Source organism: Pseudophryne corroboree, chromosome 5 (assembly GCF_028390025.1).
Source record: "Pseudophryne corroboree isolate aPseCor3 chromosome 5, aPseCor3.hap2, whole genome shotgun sequence".
Taxonomy (NCBI): domain Eukaryota; kingdom Metazoa; phylum Chordata; class Amphibia; order Anura; family Myobatrachidae; genus Pseudophryne; species Pseudophryne corroboree.
Genome location: NC_086448.1, coordinates 706,497,743 through 706,523,310, shown reverse-complemented (window position 1 = coordinate 706,523,310; position 25,568 = coordinate 706,497,743). Strand labels below are relative to the sequence as shown.

The 25,568-nt window shown below is 41.4% G+C and overlaps 1 protein-coding gene across 4 annotated transcripts in view; it reads left to right on the top strand.

Moving 5' to 3' along the window:
• The window catches only part of LOC134929354 (uncharacterized), a 290,903-nt gene extending 265,850 nt beyond the window's left edge, over positions 1-25,053 (top strand). For all 4 annotated transcript variants that reach the window (XM_063925019.1, XM_063925018.1, XM_063925022.1 and 1 more), the window contains 2 exons: positions 23,521-23,719; positions 24,866-25,053. Coding sequence is in view for 1 of the 4 variants with exons in the window: in XM_063925023.1 (XP_063781093.1) it covers positions 23,521-23,719; positions 24,866-24,972 (306 nt within the window). In the remaining 3 variants the exon portion in view is untranslated. The remainder of the gene's footprint in view (positions 1-23,520; positions 23,720-24,865) is intronic.
• The last annotated feature ends 515 nt before the right edge of the window (positions 25,054-25,568 follow it).

The following is a 25,568-nucleotide window of genomic DNA, read 5'->3' as shown; positions in this document are numbered from 1 at the left end:
TGTGTCGTCATTCATTAAGTATACTATCCATCTACATTCTATACCTGTGGTGCATTTTAGTTTTGCAGTTTGCTAACACAGTGACCACCAGTATACTATATATAGCAGTACGGTACGGAAGGCCACTGCTGTACCTACCTCTATGTCGTCATTCATTAAGTATACTATCCATCTACATTCTATACCTGTGGTGCATTTTAGTTTTGCAGTTTGCTGACACAGTGACCACCAGTATACTATATATAGCAGTACGGTACGGAAGGCCACTGCTGTACCTACCTCTGTGTCGTCATTCATTAAGTATACTGTCCATCTACATTCTATACCTGTGGTGCATTTTAGTTTTGCAGTTTGCTGACACAGTGACCACCAGTATACTATATATAGCAGTATGGAAGGCCACTGCTGTACCTACCTCTGTGTCGTCATTCATTAAGTATACTATCCATCTACATTCTATACCTGTGGTGCATTTTAGTTTTGCAGTTTGCTGACACAGTGACCACCAGTATACTATATATAGCAGTACGGTATGGAAGGCCACTGCTGTACCTACCTCTGTGTCGTCATTCATTAAGTATACTATCCATCTACATTCTATACCTGTGGTGCATTTTAGTTTTGCAGTTTGCTGACACAGTGACCACCAGTATACTATATATAGCAGTACGGTACGGAAGGCCACTGCTGTACCTACCTCTGTGTCGTCATTCATTAAGTATACTATCCATCTACATTCTATACCAGTGGTGCATTGTAGTTTTGCAGTTTGCTGACACAGTGACCACCAGTATACTATATATAGCAGTACGGTACGGAAGGCCACTGCTGTACCTACCTCTGTGTCGTCATTCATTAAGTATAATATCCATCTACATTCTATACCTGTGGTGCATTTTAGTTTTGCAGTTTGCTGACACAGTGACCACCAGTATACTATATATAGCAGTACGGTACGGAAGGCCATTGCTGTACCTACCTCTGTGTCGTCATTCATTAAGTATATTATCCATCTACATTCTATACCTGTGGTGCATTTTAGTTTTGCAGTTTGCTGACACAGTGAACACCAGTATACTATATATAGCAGTACGGAAGGCCACTGCTGTACCTACCTCTGTGTCGTCATTCATTAAGTATACTGTCCATCTACATTATATACCTGTGGTGCATTTTAGTTTTGCAGTTTGCTGACACAGTGACCACCAGTATACTATATATAGCAGTACGGAAGGCCACTGCTGTACCTACCTCTGTGTCGTCATTCATTAAGTATACTATCCATCTACATTCTATACCTGTGGTGCATTTTAGTTTTGCAGTTTGCTAACACAGTGACCACCAGTATACTATATATAGCAGTACGGTACGGAAGGCCACTGCTGTACCTACCTCTATGTCGTCATTCATTAAGTATACTATCCATCTACATTTTATACCTGTGGTGCATTTTAGTTTTGCAGTTTGCTGACACAGTGACCACCAGTATACTATATATAGCAGTACGGTACGGAAGGCCACTGCTGTACCTACCTCTGTGTCGTCATTCATTAAGTATACTATCCATCTACATTCTATACCTGTGGTGCATTTTAGTTTTGCAGTTTGCTAACACAGTGACCACCAGTATACTATATATAGCAGTACGGAAGGCCACTGCTGTACCTACCTCTTTGTCATCATTCATTAAGTATACTATCCATCTACATTCTATACCTGTGGTGCATTTTAGTTTTGCAGTTTGCTAACACAGTGACCACCAGTATACTATATATAGCAGTACGGAAGGCCACTGCTGTACCTACCTCTGTGTCGTCATTCATTAAGTATACTATCCATCTACATTCTATACCTGTGGTGCATTTTAGTTTTGCAGTTTGCTGACACAGTGACCACCAGTATACTATATATAGCAGTACGGAAGGCCACTGCTGTACCTACCTCTGTGTCGTCATTCATTAAGTATACTATCCATCTACATTCTATACCTGTGGTGCATTTTAGTTTTGCAGTTTGCTGACACAGTGACCACCAGTATACTATATATAGCAGTACGGAAGGCCACTGCTGTACCTACCTCTGTGTCGTCATTCATTAAGTATACTATCCATCTACATTCTATACCTGTGGTGCATTTTAGTTTTGCAGTTTGCTGACACAGTGACCACCAGTATACTATATATAGCAGTACAGTACGGAAGGCCACTGCTGTACCTACCTCTGTGTCGTCATTCATTAAGTATACTGTCCATCTACATTCTATACCTGTGGTGCATTTTAGTTTTGCAGTTTGCTGACACAGTGACCGCCAGTATACTATATATAGCAGTACGGAAGGCCACTGCTGTACCTACCTCTGTGTCGTCATTCATTAAGTATACTATCCATCTACATTCTATACCTGTGGTGCATTTTAGTTTTGCAGTTTGCTAACACAGTGACCAGCAGTATACTATATATAGCAGTACGGTACGGAAGGCCACTGCTGTACCTACCTCTATGTCGTCATTCATTAAGTATACTATCCATCTACATTCTATACCTGTGGTGCATTTTAGTTTTGCAGTTTGCTGACACAGTGACCACCAGTATACTATATATAGCAGTACGGTACGGAAGGCCACTGCTGTACCTACCTCTATGTCGTCATTCATTAAGTATACTATCCATCTACATTCTATACCTGTGGTGCATTTTAGTTTTGCAGTTTGCTGACACAGTGACCACCAGTATACTATATATAGCAGTACGGTACGGAAGGCCATTGCTGTACCTACCTCTGTGTCGTCATTCATTAAGTATATTATCCATCTACATTCTATACCTGTGGTGCATTTTAGTTTTGCAGTTTGCTGACACAGTGAACACCAGTATACTATATATAGCAGTACGGAAGGCCACTGCTGTACCTACCTCTGTGTCGTCATTCATTAAGTATACTGTCCATCTACATTATATACCTGTGGTGCATTTTAGTTTTGCAGTTTGCTGACACAGTGACCACCAGTATACTATATATAGCAGTACGGAAGGCCACTGCTGTACCTACCTCTGTGTCGTCATTCATTAAGTATACTATCCATCTACATTCTATACCTGTGGTGCATTTTAGTTTTGCAGTTTGCTAACACAGTGACCACCAGTATACTATATATAGCAGTACGGTACGGAAGGCCACTGCTGTACCTACCTCTATGTCGTCATTCATTAAGTATACTATCCATCTACATTTTATACCTGTGGTGCATTTTAGTTTTGCAGTTTGCTGACACAGTGACCACCAGTATACTATATATAGCAGTACGGTACGGAAGGCCACTGCTGTACCTACCTCTGTGTCGTCATTCATTAAGTATACTATCCATCTACATTCTATACCTGTGGTGCATTTTAGTTTTGCAGTTTGCTAACACAGTGACCACCAGTATACTATATATAGCAGTACGGAAGGCCACTGCTGTACCTACCTCTTTGTCATCATTCATTAAGTATACTATCCATCTACATTCTATACCTGTGGTGCATTTTAGTTTTGCAGTTTGCTAACACAGTGACCACCAGTATACTATATATAGCAGTACGGAAGGCCACTGCTGTACCTACCTCTGTGTCGTCATTCATTAAGTATACTATCCATCTACATTCTATACCTGTGGTGCATTTTAGTTTTGCAGTTTGCTGACACAGTGACCACCAGTATACTATATATAGCAGTACGGAAGGCCACTGCTGTACCTACCTCTGTGTCGTCATTCATTAAGTATACTATCCATCTACATTCTATACCTGTGGTGCATTTTAGTTTTGCAGTTTGCTGACACAGTGACCACCAGTATACTATATATAGCAGTACGGAAGGCCACTGCTGTACCTACCTCTGTGTCGTCATTCATTAAGTATACTATCCATCTACATTCTATACCTGTGGTGCATTTTAGTTTTGCAGTTTGCTGACACAGTGACCACCAGTATACTATATATAGCAGTACAGTACGGAAGGCCACTGCTGTACCTACCTCTGTGTCGTCATTCATTAAGTATACTGTCCATCTACATTCTATACCTGTGGTGCATTTTAGTTTTGCAGTTTGCTGACACAGTGACCGCCAGTATACTATATATAGCAGTACGGAAGGCCACTGCTGTACCTACCTCTGTGTCGTCATTCATTAAGTATACTATCCATCTACATTCTATACCTGTGGTGCATTTTAGTTTTGCAGTTTGCTAACACAGTGACCAGCAGTATACTATATATAGCAGTACGGTACGGAAGGCCACTGCTGTACCTACCTCTATGTCGTCATTCATTAAGTATACTATCCATCTACATTCTATACCTGTGGTGCATTTTAGTTTTGCAGTTTGCTGACACAGTGACCACCAGTATACTATATATAGCAGTACGGTACGGAAGGCCACTGCTGTACCTACCTCTATGTCGTCATTCATTAAGTATACTATCCATCTACATTCTATACCTGTGGTGCATTTTAGTTTTGCAGTTTGCTGACACAGTGACCACCAGTATACTATATATAGCAGTACGGTACGGAAGGCCATTGCTGTACCTACCTCTGTGTCGTCATTCATTAAGTATACTATCCATCTACATTCTATACCTGTGATGCATTTTAGTTTTGCAGTTTGCTGACACAGTGACCACCAGTATACTATATATAGCAGTACGGAAGGCCACTGCTGTACCTACCTCTGTGTCGTCATTCATTAAGTATACTATCCATCTACATTCTATACCTGTGGTGCATTTTAGTTTTGCAGTTTGCTGACACAGTGACCACCAGTATACTATATATAGCAGTACGGTACGGAAGGCCACTGCTGTACCTACCTCTGTGTCGTCATTCATTAAGTATACTATCCATCTACATTCTATACCTGTGGTGCATTTTAGTTTTGCAGTTTGCTGACACAGTGACCACCAGTATACTATATATAGCAGTACGGTACGGAAGGCCACTGCTGTACCTACCTCTGTGTCGTCATTCATTAAGTATACTATCCATCTACATTCTATACCTGTGGTGCATTTTAGTTTTGCAGTTTGCTGACACAGTGACCACCAGTATACTATATATAGCAGTACGGTACGGAAGGCCACTGCTGTACCTACCTCTGTGTCGTCATTCATTAAGTATAATATCCATCTACATTCTATACCTGTGGTGCATTTTAGTTTTGCAGTTTGCTGACACAGTGACCACCAGTATACTATATATAGCAGTACGGTACGGAAGGCCATTGCTGTACCTACCTCTGTGTCGTCATTCATTAAGTATATTATCCATCTACATTCTATACCTGTGGTGCATTTTAGTTTTGCAGTTTGCTGACACAGTGAACACCAGTATACTATATATAGCAGTACGGAAGGCCACTGCTGTACCTACCTCTGTGTCGTCATTCATTAAGTATACTGTCCATCTACATTATATACCTGTGGTGCATTTTAGTTTTGCAGTTTGCTGACACAGTGACCACCAGTATACTATATATAGCAGTACGGAAGGCCACTGCTGTACCTACCTCTGTGTCGTCATTCATTAAGTATACTATCCATCTACATTCTATACCTGTGGTGCATTTTAGTTTTGCAGTTTGCTAACACAGTGACCACCAGTATACTATATATAGCAGTACGGTACGGAAGGCCACTGCTGTACCTACCTCTATGTCGTCATTCATTAAGTATACTATCCATCTACATTTTATACCTGTGGTGCATTTTAGTTTTGCAGTTTGCTGACACAGTGACCACCAGTATACTATATATAGCAGTACGGTACGGAAGGCCACTGCTGTACCTACCTCTATGTCGTCATTCATTAAGTATACTATCCATCTACATTCTATACCTGTGGTGCATTTTAGTTTTGCAGTTTGCTAACACAGTGACCACCAGTATACTATATATAGCAGTACGGAAGGCCACTGCTGTACCTACCTCTTTGTCATCATTCATTAAGTATACTATCCATCTACATTCTATACCTGTGGTGCATTTTAGTTTTGCAGTTTGCTAACACAGTGACCACCAGTATACTATATATAGCAGTACGGAAGGCCACTGCTGTACCTACCTCTGTGTTGTCATTCATTAAGTATACTATCCATCTACATTCTATACCTGTGGTGCATTTTAGTTTTGCAGTTTGCTGACACAGTGACCACCAGTATACTATATATAGCAGTACGGAAGGCCACTGCTGTACCTACCTCTGTGTCGTCATTCATTAAGTATACTATCCATCTACATTCTATACCTGTGGTGCATTTTAGTTTTGCAGTTTGATGACACAGTGACCACCAGTATACTATATATAGCAGTACGGAAGGTCACTGCTGTACCTACCTCTGTGTCGTCATTCATTAAGTATACTATCCATCTACATTCTATACCTGTGGTGCATTTTAGTTTTGCAGTTTGCTGACACAGTGACCACCAGTATACTATATATAGCTGTACGGTACGGAAGGCCACTGCTGTACCTACCTCTGTGTCGTCATTCATTAAGTATACTATCCATCTACATTCTATACCTGTGGTGCATTTTAGTTTTGCAGTTTGCTAACACAGTGACCACCAGTATACTATATATAGCAGTACGGAAGGCCACTGCTGTACCTACCTCTGTGTCGTCATTCATTAAGTATACTATCCATCTACATTCTATACCTGTGGTGCATTTTAGTTTTGCAGTTTGCTGACACAGTGACCACCAGTATACTATATATAGCAGTACGGAAGGCCACTGCTGTACCTACCTCTGTGTCGTCATTCATTAAGTATACTATCCATCTACATTCTATACCTGTGGTGCATTTTAGTTTTGCAGTTTGCTGACACAGTGACCACCAGTATACTATATATAGCAGTACGGAAGGCCACTGCTGTACCTACCTCTGTGTCGTCATTCATTAAGTATACTATCCATCTACATTCTATACCTGTGGTGCATTTTAGTTTTGCAGTTTGCTGACACAGTGACCACCAGTATACTATATATAGCAGTACGGTATGGAAGGCCACTGCTGTACCTACCTCTGTGTCGTCATTCATTAAGTATACTATCCATCTACATTCTATACCTGTGGTGCATTTTAGTTTTGCAGTTTGCTGACACAGTGACCACCAGTATACTATATATAGCAGTACGGTACGGAAGGCCACTGCTGTACCTACCTCTGTGTCGTCATTCATTAAGTATACTATCCATCTACATTCTATACCTGTGGTGCATTTTAGTTTTGCAGTTTGCTGACACAGTGACCACCAGTATACTATATATAGCAGTACGGTACGGAAGGCCACTGCTGTACCTACCTCTGTGTCGTCATTCATTAAGTATAATATCCATCTACATTCTATACCTGTGGTGCATTTTAGTTTTGCAGTTTGCTGACACAGTGACCACCAGTATACTATATATAGCAGTACGGTACGGAAGGCCATTGCTGTACCTACCTCTGTGTCGTCATTCATTAAGTATATTATCCATCTACATTCTATACCTGTGGTGCATTTTAGTTTTGCAGTTTGCTGACACAGTGAACACCAGTATACTATATATAGCAGTACGGAAGGCCACTGCTGTACCTACCTCTGTGTCGTCATTCATTAAGTATACTGTCCATCTACATTATATACCTGTGGTGCATTTTAGTTTTGCAGTTTGCTGACACAGTGACCACCAGTATACTATATATAGCAGTACGGAAGGCCACTGCTGTACCTACCTCTGTGTCGTCATTCATTAAGTATACTATCCATCTACATTCTATACCTGTGGTGCATTTTAGTTTTGCAGTTTGCTAACACAGTGACCACCAGTATACTATATATAGCAGTACGGTACGGAAGGCCACTGCTGTACCTACCTCTATGTCGTCATTCATTAAGTATACTATCCATCTACATTTTATACCTGTGGTGCATTTTAGTTTTGCAGTTTGCTGACACAGTGACCACCAGTATACTATATATAGCAGTACGGTACGGAAGGCCACTGCTGTACCTACCTCTGTGTCGTCATTCATTAAGTATACTATCCATCTACATTCTATACCTGTGGTGCATTTTAGTTTTGCAGTTTGCTAACACAGTGACCACCAGTATACTATATATAGCAGTACGGAAGGCCACTGCTGTACCTACCTCTTTGTCATCATTCATTAAGTATACTATCCATCTACATTCTATACCTGTGGTGCATTTTAGTTTTGCAGTTTGCTAACACAGTGACCACCAGTATACTATATATAGCAGTACGGAAGGCCACTGCTGTACCTACCTCTGTGTCGTCATTCATTAAGTATACTATCCATCTACATTCTATACCTGTGGTGCATTTTAGTTTTGCAGTTTGCTGACACAGTGACCACCAGTATACTATATATAGCAGTACGGAAGGCCACTGCTGTACCTACCTCTGTGTCGTCATTCATTAAGTATACTATCCATCTACATTCTATACCTGTGGTGCATTTTAGTTTTGCAGTTTGCTGACACAGTGACCACCAGTATACTATATATAGCAGTACGGAAGGCCACTGCTGTACCTACCTCTGTGTCGTCATTCATTAAGTATACTATCCATCTACATTCTATACCTGTGGTGCATTTTAGTTTTGCAGTTTGCTGACACAGTGACCACCAGTATACTATATATAGCAGTACAGTACGGAAGGCCACTGCTGTACCTACCTCTGTGTCGTCATTCATTAAGTATACTGTCCATCTACATTCTATACCTGTGGTGCATTTTAGTTTTGCAGTTTGCTGACACAGTGACCACCAGTATACTATATATAGCAGTACGGAAGGCCACTGCTGTACCTACCTCTGTGTCGTCATTCATTAAGTATACTATCCATCTACATTCTATACCTGTGGTGCATTTTAGTTTTGCAGTTTGCTAACACAGTGACCAGCAGTATACTATATATAGCAGTACGGTACGGAAGGCCACTGCTGTACCTACCTCTATGTCGTCATTCATTAAGTATACTATCCATCTACATTCTATACCTGTGGTGCATTTTAGTTTTGCAGTTTGCTGACACAGTGACCACCAGTATACTATATATAGCAGTACGGTACGGAAGGCCACTGCTGTACCTACCTCTATGTCGTCATTCATTAAGTATACTATCCATCTACATTCTATACCTGTGGTGCATTTTAGTTTTGCAGTTTGCTGACACAGTGACCACCAGTATACTATATATAGCAGTACGGTACGGAAGGCCATTGCTGTACCTACCTCTGTGTCGTCATTCATTAAGTATACTATCCATCTACATTCTATACCTGTGATGCATTTTAGTTTTGCAGTTTGCTGACACAGTGACCACCAGTATACTATATATAGCAGTACGGAAGGCCACTGCTGTACCTACCTCTGTGTCGTCATTCATTAAGTATACTATCCATCTACATTCTATACCTGTGGTGCATTTTAGTTTTGCAGTTTGCTGACACAGTGACCACCAGTATACTATATATAGCAGTACAGTACGGAAGGCCACTGCTGTACCTACCTCTGTGTCGTCATTCATTAAGTATACTGTCCATCTACATTCTATACCTGTGGTGCATTTTAGTTTTGCAGTTTGCTGACACAGTGACCACCAGTATACTATATATAGCAGTACGGAAGGCCACTGCTGTACCTACCTCTGTGTCGTCATTCATTAAGTATACTATCCATCTACATTCTATACCTGTGGTGCATTTTAGTTTTGCAGTTTGCTAACACAGTGACCACCAGTATACTATATATAGCAGTACGGTACGGAAGGCCACTGCTGTACCTACCTCTATGTCGTCATTCATTAAGTATACTATCCATCTACATTCTATACCTGTGGTGCATTTTAGTTTTGCAGTTTGCTGACACAGTGACCACCAGTATACTATATATAGCAGTACGGTACGGAAGGCCACTGCTGTACCTACCTCTGTGTCGTCATTCATTAAGTATACTGTCCATCTACATTCTATACCTGTGGTGCATTTTAGTTTTGCAGTTTGCTGACACAGTGACCACCAGTATACTATATATAGCAGTATGGAAGGCCACTGCTGTACCTACCTCTGTGTCGTCATTCATTAAGTATACTATCCATCTACATTCTATACCTGTGGTGCATTTTAGTTTTGCAGTTTGCTGACACAGTGACCACCAGTATACTATATATAGCAGTACGGTATGGAAGGCCACTGCTGTACCTACCTCTGTGTCGTCATTCATTAAGTATACTATCCATCTACATTCTATACCTGTGGTGCATTTTAGTTTTGCAGTTTGCTGACACAGTGACCACCAGTATACTATATATAGCAGTACGGTACGGAAGGCCACTGCTGTACCTACCTCTGTGTCGTCATTCATTAAGTATACTATCCATCTACATTCTATACCAGTGGTGCATTGTAGTTTTGCAGTTTGCTGACACAGTGACCACCAGTATACTATATATAGCAGTACGGTACGGAAGGCCACTGCTGTACCTACCTCTGTGTCGTCATTCATTAAGTATAATATCCATCTACATTCTATACCTGTGGTGCATTTTAGTTTTGCAGTTTGCTGACACAGTGACCACCAGTATACTATATATAGCAGTACGGTACGGAAGGCCATTGCTGTACCTACCTCTGTGTCGTCATTCATTAAGTATATTATCCATCTACATTCTATACCTGTGGTGCATTTTAGTTTTGCAGTTTGCTGACACAGTGAACACCAGTATACTATATATAGCAGTACGGAAGGCCACTGCTGTACCTACCTCTGTGTCGTCATTCATTAAGTATACTGTCCATCTACATTATATACCTGTGGTGCATTTTAGTTTTGCAGTTTGCTGACACAGTGACCACCAGTATACTATATATAGCAGTACGGAAGGCCACTGCTGTACCTACCTCTGTGTCGTCATTCATTAAGTATACTATCCATCTACATTCTATACCTGTGGTGCATTTTAGTTTTGCAGTTTGCTAACACAGTGACCACCAGTATACTATATATAGCAGTACGGTACGGAAGGCCACTGCTGTACCTACCTCTATGTCGTCATTCATTAAGTATACTATCCATCTACATTTTATACCTGTGGTGCATTTTAGTTTTGCAGTTTGCTGACACAGTGACCACCAGTATACTATATATAGCAGTACGGTACGGAAGGCCACTGCTGTACCTACCTCTGTGTCGTCATTCATTAAGTATACTATCCATCTACATTCTATACCTGTGGTGCATTTTAGTTTTGCAGTTTGCTAACACAGTGACCACCAGTATACTATATATAGCAGTACGGAAGGCCACTGCTGTACCTACCTCTTTGTCATCATTCATTAAGTATACTATCCATCTACATTCTATACCTGTGGTGCATTTTAGTTTTGCAGTTTGCTAACACAGTGACCACCAGTATACTATATATAGCAGTACGGAAGGCCACTGCTGTACCTACCTCTGTGTCGTCATTCATTAAGTATACTATCCATCTACATTCTATACCTGTGGTGCATTTTAGTTTTGCAGTTTGCTGACACAGTGACCACCAGTATACTATATATAGCAGTACGGAAGGCCACTGCTGTACCTACCTCTGTGTCGTCATTCATTAAGTATACTATCCATCTACATTCTATACCTGTGGTGCATTTTAGTTTTGCAGTTTGCTGACACAGTGACCACCAGTATACTATATATAGCAGTACGGAAGGCCACTGCTGTACCTACCTCTGTGTCGTCATTCATTAAGTATACTATCCATCTACATTCTATACCTGTGGTGCATTTTAGTTTTGCAGTTTGCTGACACAGTGACCACCAGTATACTATATATAGCAGTACAGTACGGAAGGCCACTGCTGTACCTACCTCTGTGTCGTCATTCATTAAGTATACTGTCCATCTACATTCTATACCTGTGGTGCATTTTAGTTTTGCAGTTTGCTGACACAGTGACCGCCAGTATACTATATATAGCAGTACGGAAGGCCACTGCTGTACCTACCTCTGTGTCGTCATTCATTAAGTATACTATCCATCTACATTCTATACCTGTGGTGCATTTTAGTTTTGCAGTTTGCTAACACAGTGACCAGCAGTATACTATATATAGCAGTACGGTACGGAAGGCCACTGCTGTACCTACCTCTATGTCGTCATTCATTAAGTATACTATCCATCTACATTCTATACCTGTGGTGCATTTTAGTTTTGCAGTTTGCTGACACAGTGACCACCAGTATACTATATATAGCAGTACGGTACGGAAGGCCACTGCTGTACCTACCTCTATGTCGTCATTCATTAAGTATACTATCCATCTACATTCTATACCTGTGGTGCATTTTAGTTTTGCAGTTTGCTGACACAGTGACCACCAGTATACTATATATAGCAGTACGGTACGGAAGGCCATTGCTGTACCTACCTCTGTGTCGTCATTCATTAAGTATACTATCCATCTACATTCTATACCTGTGATGCATTTTAGTTTTGCAGTTTGCTGACACAGTGACCACCAGTATACTATATATAGCAGTACGGAAGGCCACTGCTGTACCTACCTCTGTGTCGTCATTCATTAAGTATACTATCCATCTACATTCTATACCTGTGGTGCATTTTAGTTTTGCAGTTTGCTGACACAGTGACCACCAGTATACTATATATAGCAGTACAGTACGGAAGGCCACTGCTGTACCTACCTCTGTGTCGTCATTCATTAAGTATACTGTCCATCTACATTCTATACCTGTGGTGCATTTTAGTTTTGCAGTTTGCTGACACAGTGACCACCAGTATACTATATATAGCAGTACGGAAGGCCACTGCTGTACCTACCTCTGTGTCGTCATTCATTAAGTATACTATCCATCTACATTCTATACCTGTGGTGCATTTTAGTTTTGCAGTTTGCTAACACAGTGACCACCAGTATACTATATATAGCAGTACGGTACGGAAGGCCACTGCTGTACCTACCTCTATGTCGTCATTCATTAAGTATACTATCCATCTACATTCTATACCTGTGGTGCATTTTAGTTTTGCAGTTTGCTGACACAGTGACCACCAGTATACTATATATAGCAGTACGGTACGGAAGGCCACTGCTGTACCTACCTCTATGTCGTCATTCATTAAGTATACTATCCATCTACATTCTATACCTGTGGTGCATTTTAGTTTTGCAGTTTGCTGACACAGTGACCACCAGTATACTATATATAGCAGTACGGTACGGAAGGCCACTGCTGTACCTACCTCTGTGTCGTCATTCATTAAGTATAATATCCATCTACATTCTATACCTGTGGTGCATTTTAGTTTTGCAGTTTGCTGACACAGTGACCACCAGTATACTATATATAGCAGTACGGTACGGAAGGCCATTGCTGTACCTACCTCTGTGTCGTCATTCATTAAGTATATTATCCATCTACATTCTATACCTGTGGTGCATTTTAGTTTTGCAGTTTGCTGACACAGTGAACACCAGTATACTATATATAGCAGTACGGAAGGCCACTGCTGTACCTACCTCTGTGTCGTCATTCATTAAGTATACTGTCCATCTACATTATATACCTGTGGTGCATTTTAGTTTTGCAGTTTGCTGACACAGTGACCACCAGTATACTATATATAGCAGTACGGAAGGCCACTGCTGTACCTACCTCTGTGTCGTCATTCATTAAGTATACTATCCATCTACATTCTATACCTGTGGTGCATTTTAGTTTTGCAGTTTGCTAACACAGTGACCACCAGTATACTATATATAGCAGTACGGTACGGAAGGCCACTGCTGTACCTACCTCTATGTCGTCATTCATTAAGTATACTATCCATCTACATTTTATACCTGTGGTGCATTTTAGTTTTGCAGTTTGCTGACACAGTGACCACCAGTATACTATATATAGCAGTACGGTACGGAAGGCCACTGCTGTACCTACCTCTATGTCGTCATTCATTAAGTATACTATCCATCTACATTCTATACCTGTGGTGCATTTTAGTTTTGCAGTTTGCTAACACAGTGACCACCAGTATACTATATATAGCAGTACGGAAGGCCACTGCTGTACCTACCTCTTTGTCATCATTCATTAAGTATACTATCCATCTACATTCTATACCTGTGGTGCATTTTAGTTTTGCAGTTTGCTAACACAGTGACCACCAGTATACTATATATAGCAGTACGGAAGGCCACTGCTGTACCTACCTCTGTGTCGTCATTCATTAAGTATACTATCCATCTACATTCTATACCTGTGGTGCATTTTAGTTTTGCAGTTTGCTGACACAGTGACCACCAGTATACTATATATAGCAGTACGGAAGGCCACTGCTGTACCTACCTCTGTGTCGTCATTCATTAAGTATACTATCCATCTACATTCTATACCTGTGGTGCATTTTAGTTTTGCAGTTTGCTGACACAGTGACCACCAGTATACTATATATAGCAGTACGGAAGGCCACTGCTGTACCTACCTCTGTGTCGTCATTCATTAAGTATACTATCCATCTACATTCTATACCTGTGGTGCATTTTAGTTTTGCAGTTTGCTGACACAGTGACCACCAGTATACTATATATAGCAGTACAGTACGGAAGGCCACTGCTGTACCTACCTCTGTGTCGTCATTCATTAAGTATACTGTCCATCTACATTCTATACCTGTGGTGCATTTTAGTTTTGCAGTTTGCTGACACAGTGACCACCAGTATACTATATATAGCAGTACGGAAGGCCACTGCTGTACCTACCTCTGTGTCGTCATTCATTAAGTATACTATCCATCTACATTCTATACCTGTGGTGCATTTTAGTTTTGCAGTTTGCTAACACAGTGACCACCAGTATACTATATATAGCAGTACGGTACGGAAGGCCACTGCTGTACCTACCTCTATGTCGTCATTCATTAAGTATACTATCCATCTACATTCTATACCTGTGGTGCATTTTAGTTTTGCAGTTTGCTGACACAGTGACCACCAGTATACTATATATAGCAGTACGGTACGGAAGGCCACTGCTGTACCTACCTCTATGTCGTCATTCATTAAGTATACTATCCATCTACATTCTATACCTGTGGTGCATTTTAGTTTTGCAGTTTGCTGACACAGTGACCACCAGTATACTATATATAGCAGTACGGTACGGAAGGCCATTGCTGTACCTACCTCTGTGTCGTCATTCATTAAGTATACTATCCATCTACATTCTATACCTGTGATGCATTTTAGTTTTGCAGTTTGCTGACACAGTGACCACCAGTATACTATATATAGCAGTACGGAAGGCCACTGCTGTACCTACCTCTGTGTCGTCATTCATTAAGTATACTATCCATCTACATTCTATACCTGTGGTGCATTTTAGTTTTGCAGTTTGCTGACACAGTGACCACCAGTATACTATACATAGCAGTACAGTACGGAAGGCCACTGCTGTACCTACCTCTGTGTCGTCATTCATTAAGTATACTGTCCATCTACATTCTATACCTGTGGTGCATTTTAGTTTTGCAGTTTGCTGACACAGTGACCACCAGTATACTATATATAGCAGTACGGAAGGCCACTGCTGTACCTACCTCTGTGTCGTCATTCATTAAGTATACTATCCATCTACATTCTATACCTGTGGTGCATTTTAGTTTTGCAGTTTGCTAACACAGTGACCACCAGTATACTATATATAGCAGTACGGTACGGAAGGCCACTGCTGTACCTACCTCTATGTCGTCATTCATTAAGTATACTATCCATCTACATTCTATACCTGTGGTGCATTTTAGTTTTGCAGTTTGCTGACACAGTGACCACCAGTATACTATATATAGCAGTACGGTACGGAAGGCCACTGCTGTACCTACCTCTATGTCGTCATTCATTAAGTATACTATCCATCTACATTCTATACCTGTGGTGCATTTTAGTTTTGCAGTTTGCTAACACAGTGACCACCAGTACACTATATATAGCAGTACGGAAGGCCACTGCTGTACCTACCTCTTTGTCATCATTCATTAAGTATACTATCCATCTACATTCTATACCTGTGGTGCATTTTAGTTTTGCAGTTTGCTAACACAGTGACCACCAGTATACTATATATAGCAGTACGGAAGGCCACTGCTGTACCTACCTCTGTGTCGTCATTCATTAAGTATACTATCCATCTACATTCTATACCTGTGGTGCATTTTAGTTTTGCAGTTTGCTGACACAGTGACCACCAGTATACTATATATAGCAGTACGGAAGGCCACTGCTGTACCTACCTCTGTGTCGTCATTCATTAAGTATACTATCCATCTACATTCTATACCTGTGGTGCATTTTAGTTTTGCAGTTTGCTGACACAGTGACCACCAGTATACTATATATAGCAGTACGGAAGGCCACTGCTGTACCTACCTCTGTGTCGTCATTCATTAAGTATACTATCCATCTACATTCTATACCTGTGGTGCATTTTAGTTTTGCAGTTTGCTGACACAGTGACCACCAGTATACTATATATAGCAGTACAGTACGGAAGGCCACTGCTGTACCTACCTCTGTGTCGTCATTCATTAAGTATACTATCCATCTACATTCTATACCTGTGGTGCATTTTAGTTTTGCAGTTTGCTGACACAGTGACCACCAGTATACTATATATAGCAGTACGGTACGGAAGGCCACTGCTGTACCTACCTCTGTGTCGTCATTCATTAGGTATACTATCCATCTACATTCTATACCTGTGGTGCATTTTAGTTTTGCAGTTTGCTAACACAGTGACCACCAGTATACTATATATAGCAGTACGGTACGGAAGGCCACTGCTGTACCTACCTCTATGTCGTCATTCATTAAGTATACTATCCATCTACATTCTATACCTGTGGTGCATTTTAGTTTTGCAGTTTGCTGACACAGTGACCACCAGTATACTATATATAGCAGTACGGTACGGAAGGCCACTGCTGTACCTACCTCTATGTCGTCATTCATTAAGTATACTATCCATCTACATTCTATACCTGTGGTGCATTTTAGTTTTGCAGTTTGCTGACACAGTGACCACCAGTATACTATATATAGCAGTACGGTACGGAAGGCCATTGCTGTACCTACCTCTGTGTCGTCATTCATTAAGTATACTATCCATCTACATTCTATACCTGTGATGCATTTTAGTTTTGCAGTTTGCTGACACAGTGACCACCAGTATACTATATATAGCAGTACGGAAGGCCACTGCTGTACCTACCTCTGTGTCGTCATTCATTAAGTATACTATCCATCTACATTCTATACCTGTGGTGCATTTTAGTTTTGCAGTTTGCTGACACAGTGACCACCAGTATACTATACATAGCAGTACAGTACGGAAGGCCACTGCTGTACCTACCTCTGTGTCGTCATTCATTAAGTATACTGTCCATCTACATTCTATACCTGTGGTGCATTTTAGTTTTGCAGTTTGCTGACACAGTGACCACCAGTATACTATATATAGCAGTACGGAAGGCCACTGCTGTACCTACCTCTGTGTCGTCATTCATTAAGTATACTATCCATCTACATTCTATACCTGTGGTGCATTTTAGTTTTGCAGTTTGCTAACACAGTGACCACCAGTATACTATATATAGCAGTACGGTACGGAAGGCCACTGCTGTACCTACCTCTATGTCGTCATTCATTAAGTATACTATCCATCTACATTCTATACCTGTGGTGCATTTTAGTTTTGCAGTTTGCTGACACAGTGACCACCAGTATACTATATATAGCAGTACGGTACGGAAGGCCACTGCTGTACCTACCTCTATGTCGTCATTCATTAAGTATACTATCCATCTACATTCTATACCTGTGGTGCATTTTAGTTTTGCAGTTTGCTAACACAGTGACCACCAGTACACTATATATAGCAGTACGGAAGGCCACTGCTGTACCTACCTCTTTGTCATCATTCATTAAGTATACTATCCATCTACATTCTATACCTGTGGTGCATTTTAGTTTTGCAGTTTGCTAACACAGTGACCACCAGTATACTATATATAGCAGTACGGAAGGCCACTGCTGTACCTACCTCTGTGTCGTCATTCATTAAGTATACTATCCATCTACATTCTATACCTGTGGTGCATTTTAGTTTTGCAGTTTGCTGACACAGTGACCACCAGTATACTATATATAGCAGTACGGAAGGCCACTGCTGTACCTACCTCTGTGTCGTCATTCATTAAGTATACTATCCATCTACATTCTATACCTGTGGTGCATTTTAGTTTTGCAGTTTGCTGACACAGTGACCACCAGTATACTATATATAGCAGTACGGAAGGCCACTGCTGTACCTACCTCTGTGTCGTCATTCATTAAGTATACTATCCATCTACATTCTATACCTGTGGTGCATTTTAGTTTTGCAGTTTGCTGACACAGTGACCACCAGTATACTATATATAGCAGTACAGTACGGAAGGCCACTGCTGTACCTACCTCTGTGTCGTCATTCATTAAGTATACTATCCATCTACATTCTATACCTGTGGTGCATTTTAGTTTTGCAGTTTGCTGACACAGTGACCACCAGTATACTATATATAGCAGTACGGTACGGAAGGCCACTGCTGTACCTACCTCTGTGTCGTCATTCATTAGGTATACTATCCATCTACATTCTATACCTGTGGTGCATTTTTGTTTTGCAGTTTGCTGACACAGTGACCACCAGTATACTATATATAGCAGTACGGTACGGAAGGCCACTGCTGTACCTACCTCTGTGTCGTCATTCATTAAGTATACTATCCATTTACATTCTATACCTGTGGTGCATTTTAGTTTTGCAGTTTGCTGACACAGTGACCACCAGTATACTATATATAGCAGTACGGTACGGAAGGCCATTGCTGTACCTACCTCTGTGTCGTCATTCATTAAGTATACTATCCATCTACATTCTATACCTGTGATGCATTTTAGTTTTGCAGTTTGCTGACACAGTGACCACCAGTATACTATATATAGCAGTACGGAAGGCCACTGCTGTACCTACCTCTGTGTCGTCATTCATTAAGTATACTATCCATCTACATTCTATACCTGTGGTGCATTTTAGTTTTGCAGTTTGCTGACACAGTGACCACCAGTATACTATATATAGCAGTACGGAAGGCCACTGCTGTACTTACCTCTGTGTCGTCATTAAGTATACTATCCATCTACATTCTATACCTGTGGTGCGCCTCTTTTTTTCTTTGCATCATGTGCTGTTTGGGGACAATTTTTTTGAAGTGCCATCCTGCCTGACACTGCAGTGCCACTCCTAGATGGGCCAGGTGTTTGTGTCGGCCACTTGTGTCGCTTAGCTTAGTCACACAGCGACCTTGGTGCGCCTCTTTTTTTCTTTGCATCATGTGCTGTTTGGGTACAATTTTTTTGAAGTGCCATCCTGTCTGACACTGCAGTGCCACTCCTAGATGGGCCAGGTGTTTGTGTCGGCCACTTGTGTCGCTTAGCTTAGTCACACAGCGACCTTGGTGCGCCTCTTTTTTTCTTTGCATCATGTGCTGTTTGGGGACTATTTTTTTGAAGTGCCATCCTGCCTGACACTGCAGTGCCACTCCTAGATGGGCCAGGTGTTTGTGTCGGCCACTTGGGTCGCTTAGCTTAGCCATCCAGCGACCTCGGTGCAAATTTTAGGACTAAAATTAATATTGTGAGGTGTGAGGTGTCCAGAATAGACTGAAAATGAGTGGAAATTATGGTTATTGAGGTTAATAAAACTATGGGATCAAAATGACCCCCAAATTCTATGATTTAAGCTGTTTTTTAGGGTTTTTTGTAAAAAACACCCGAATCCGACAAAAAATGTTCGGTGAGGTTTTGCCAAAACGCGTCCGAATCCAAAACACGGCCGCGGAACCGAATCCAAAACCAAAACACAAAACCCGAAAAATGTCCGGTGCACATCACTACTAGTAACCCAAGTTTTTTTTTGGGTTAATTTTTTTGTATATGTTAATTTAAGTGTTGTGCAAGGCATACAGATTTAAAATTACACTATGCAATGTTTGTCTTAATATTCTGATTGTTCCCTTGTTCCATAAATGTCAATATGCCATGTTCAAGTTTACAGGGCACAGTTTTCATGAGTGCATAACCTTTAATAAAACACACAAACAATTGTAAAGTCATTTTTTTTAAACTTCAAATAAAGTTCAAAATCAACACAACATGGCTACAAATGAGCATCACATACAGAGATGGACATAGCAGCAAGCAGATGGCATTGGGCAAATGCACATAGCAGAACCCAGTACTATGGTAACCCCTTATTCTGCCAGAATTTGTTTTTTTCAATTAAGTAAGTGAACCCCCAGCCAGACTAAACTTTTAGGGGAACTGAGGTAGATTCCGGAACAAACACACAAACACAAACATACACAGCACGCTAGGAAGAGGAAGATGGCTCAGGTGTAGGCACAAATAACTCACAGGCTACAATTTAAACAAAACATTTCACTTTGAGGGCATTCTACATTCTGGCCACACAAGCCAAAATCAAAAAATACATTGAGGCAACATGTAAAACATGGGTGCTGCCCATCTGGAGAGACATCACTTTCTCTTTTTTTTCCCTGCCTGATGATGTTCTTCTTGGCTTGGTCTGCGGAGCGACCTTCGAGGGCCCTGCCCAGTGGGATGTTCTTCCTGGGCAGGGGGAGGGGAGGGAGCCGATGTGGCTGGCTTTCTGCCACTGTGGGCAAGGGAGACAGCGATGTCCTGGAGCCCTTGCCGAATGGAATTGGCAAGTTCATGGAAGGAGGAGGCGAGTTGCTCTTGTCCCTGCCTGATCTCTGCCAGACCTTGGCAGAGTTGAGCTACACCTTGCTCCACACTGGTTCTGTGCTCAGTGAGCCGGACAGGTATCTGGCTTACCTCCCGGAGCATCCTGTCCTGAAAAGCATTCAGGCTCTCACCATACCTGGCTATTTCAGTCAGGATTTCCGGGATAGCAGAGGGTTGGGTGGGGGGGCCAGTTGGAATCTGGATGGGTGGGATTTGTGGTCCCACACTGCCAGACACACTAGGTCCCTCCACCTCAGCCTCAGCCACATAACCCTCCTGTGACTCTACCTGCTAACCACCCTTTGCTGTGTTATGTGCAAAGCAAATAGAAGAATGAGTGGAAAAAGAGTAGATAAAAACAATATGAGATTTTTTTTTTTAAATAAAAAAAAAAATGTGTGTAAACTTACCTGGCAAGTCATGTGCATGGAGTATTTCAGGCAGGTCCGTGTCCATATAAGACACCCCAACCCCCTCCTCGTAGCTCACACAGTCCATCGCTATCTCCTCCAGATCTATATTCCACAGTGGCAGCTGGTCCTCCCCCTGTTGCCCTCGAGGCATTCCACTCCGCAGACCTCTTGCCCTTCAGGCGGGATTTGAAGTCGGCCCAACTACATATGTGGTGAAAAACAGGGGCAAGGTAGTGTTACATTTTGGAAACCTGCTTTAATATATAGTACACATGCTATGCATTTGGTTGCTATAGGCAACATCACATCTAAGTTACTTTTTAATAATACTTGGCACAGAAAATGGACTGGCAATATACACTTACCATCTTCGAACTTCCTGCGAGGTGTGGACTATTGAGCCGACTTCATTAATAGAATTAGTGATGTCCCTCCAAATTCTGTCTTTGGTTGCAGCACCCATGTTTTTGGGTCCTCTATGTATTTTTTGCATGGCCTGTGTGACCAAAATCCGTAACTCCCTCTTAGTGAATGCGGGCTGTCTTTTTTTTTTCTGGAAGTAGCCTGTGAGCTATCATCCTGACCTTCATCACCATCTTCCTCTTCACTAGCTGCTTGTGTAGTTTGTGTTTGAGCTGCTAGTCCAGAATCACCCTCAGTTTCCCCACTAGCTATGTCTGGCAGGGGATTCACTCCTAACTCCTGGGTAGCAGAAGGAGTTTGTATAGTACTGGGTCCTGGTATTTCTGAGTCTGCATTTGCAAAATCAAGCATCTGCCTCCGCAGTGCTAATCTTCTCTGTGTTAGTGCTGCCATCTGCTTCTGCACCTCGTCCATCTCTGCTGCCGTCTGCTCACGAGTAGCCATGTTGCTGGTAGCATGTGTGTATGCACGAGTGTACAGGTATTTATAGCTGCTTGCGTTTTCCGGTGCGGAATTCCGCGCAGGTGTATATTATGCTAATTAGTCCAGTAATTGCTGCACTGGCTATATGAATGCCTTGCATGCAGCCTGTGTGTGGGTGTATGCGGAAAATTACTAAAGCACGGTGGACATTTCTGAGTGAGTTTTGAGAGTATTTTATTTTGTTTCAGTACATTTTTTTATTGCAATATTCTCCTTTTCATGTATGTTGTGTAAGATTGTTGTATCCAATAGTTTTCAATAGTTTATAAAATATTTATTTTATATATGTGTGAAGACTAATATGTTTATGATGTGAAGTCATATTTTAATAATATGTGTGTGTGTCCGCATGTGCGAATCTCCGCCCATGAGAACTATACAAACTGTCCTGCACATCAATGTACACATATCAATAAAGTTGATTACAGATGACACCATACATTTCCAACCAATCACATGCAACCACAAACTATAAATATAAGCCCATATATGGAAAACGCCATTGCCATGATGCGCGCAGCAGCATTCACACGCCGCGAGCTGCGCGTACTAGTGGCAGTGATGGACCGCCGCGTAGGCCGCACAGGGCCCTTTGTCCCAAATAGGGTGAAGCGCGAGGCCTACGCGGAGGTCCGGCGCTTATTGCGGACCCGCGTCCGCAGCCGGAGGACCGTTATACAGTTGGAGAGGCGCTGGAGTGACCTCCGCAGGCGTACGCCGGACCTGTTGGCGGAGCTCCGCCAACAAATCCGTACCCTACGTAGGCGCAGTAAGTAAAATATTACAGTGCATAACAGATTTTTAGCAAATACTTTGTATACTTTCACTAAGTGAGAGTGTGTAAATTAGCACACTTACAATAAACTTGTAGAATAAACATGAGTGTGTGTGGGTAGGGCAAGCAGTACTGACTGTGTAGCAAGGTGCTTCTGAAAAAGTGCATGTTGTTGTACAGAGTTGCTACACAGGCTGTCAACTGAACCCAATAACTTGCTCAGTGTGGTAATTTTAATAAGGTGTGTTTTTTTTAGAACTGGAGATGTTGCCTATAGCAACCAATCAGGTTCAATCTATTATATTCTAGAAGCACCTTAATAAATGTTACATATAATCTGTTTGGTTGCTATGGGCAACCTCACCAGTTTCAAAATAAGAAAAACCTATTAATGTTACCCCTGTGTCTTTAACATGGGACAGAACAGAGTAATAGAAAAATGCTGTTGTTAAAAATTTTCATGCTACAAACAAAATATTACATATGTCATTCTAGGCCGAGCACAACGGCAAGCTGCTGCTGCTGGGAGCCCCGACCAGTCCCCTTCTGAGCCCCCCTCCCCTTCTCACACCCATTCCCCCTCTCCTTCCCAGTCCCCTTCTCAGCCCCCCTCCCCTTCTCACATCCCCACCTTCGGAATGGGCAGCAGAGGCCCCGGAGGCACTTCTGGGAGGTGATCAAGTGGCACAGGACAGTAAGTTGACACTCATTGACATTTAATTTTTAACCGAATTTAACTACACATTCTAATAAATGCAGTGTTGTACTGGGTAAAATCTTTTGCCAAGGTAAAATGTTTGTCTTCTTCATCATGGTATGGATGTTGCATTTACATTTGTGTGAGGAACATTAGATGTACAGTGTCTACGTCTGTAATGTTGAGGATGCCCACTCTAGGTCGACACTCATTATTTCGACAGGGTTGCCCAGGACAACAGGGTTTGTATGTGCAATATTATCTGCTAAACAGTTAGACGTGAGTGGAGTGTAGTATGTTGTTGGACTTTTACACTTGTGGTTGGGTATTCCAATATTTGCACATTGAATTCGCATGCTTCACGTTGTTAGGCTGGCTAAGGACACAGTGATTTTTGTTGTGAAATTTACACTCAAAAATAAATAACATTTAATTTAAAAACATGTTGGACCTTATGTAGTAAGTAAGGCAGGCTTTCAGGGAGTGTGGGTATGCTACGATATGTTGTCCTTCTGAAGATGTTGATATGCAGTGTGATGATGCAGGGCCAATCCCCAAAAAGATAAGTCGGCTTCACTCCAGATGTGAATGAATGCCAACATGGTGTTACATTTACTAAGATGGTAGTTCTCTTTAAGATGGGATGTTGCCCATAGCAACCAATAAGATTATACTTGTAATTTTTGTGGCCCCTTCTACAAGATAATATGTTGAATTTGATTGGTTGCTATGGTCAACGTCCCATCTTAAATAGAACTCCCATATTAGTAAATTTACCCCATGGTGTGGTACACTTTATTAAAAAATAATAGTTAAAAACAAACATTCCTGAGCAGGCTTCTGTGTTGTTCTGCTACTGATTTATCCTTAAAACAGACATGATGTAGTCACTTAGGCATTAAAGCAGGCCTGTCCAAACTGCGGCCCTCCAGCTGCTGAGAAACTACACATCCCAGCATGCCCTGACACAGTTTTGCATTCTCTGACCCCAAAACTGTGTCTTGACATGCTGGTATATGTAGTTTCACAACAGCTGGAGGGCCTCAGTTTGGACATGCCTGCATTAAAGTGTGCTTTGTGCCTTGCTTGTAAAATAAGTAATGTGAGTAAGTTAGTAATGTTTATGTTGCCTCTTAATTTCAGATGTTGCAGTTGGAGATCCCACAACTTTTGACGGCATTCTGGCCACCATGCGGCAAAATCTGGAAGCCTTGCTGGCTAATGTGGACCAGCTGCAAAAATGTGCTTAATTTTTATTTATAAACATTTTATATTTTCAGTTTAAAAAAAAAAAATATGACAAACAATAAAAACTATATATTTCAAGTTAAGCGGGTATTGTGTTTATTAATGCAATAAAGGAACAGCAGATTGCCTAGCAAAAATTGATTACCTTAAACATTTCACACATCTAACGCAAGATTTATTTAAAAAGCAAAAATACAGTTAGGAGGTTTTTGTCTAAATAAACATGTAAACACCTTCATTCACAAACTAAACCTCAACACAAAAAAACAAAAACAAAAAAAATTAGACCAGGCACATTTAAAACATCTATATTTATAATTTAAACATTTAAATGTTGATGGCCAATTATGCCTACAAAGTGTTCTTCAGGTATTTTTTGAAGACTTAATTCGTCATGAACATTATCATTCATTACACTAATTGGATTCGTAATTGAGGAGGGCTTGTGGACTTTAAACTGAAAGGTGTAATTTCACTTAATAGAAAAACCCCCCATTGGGGGTCATTCCGAGTTGTTCGCTCGGTAAAAATCTTCGCATCGCAGCGATTTTCCGCTTAATGCGCATGCGCAATGTCCGCACTGCGACTGCGCCAAGTA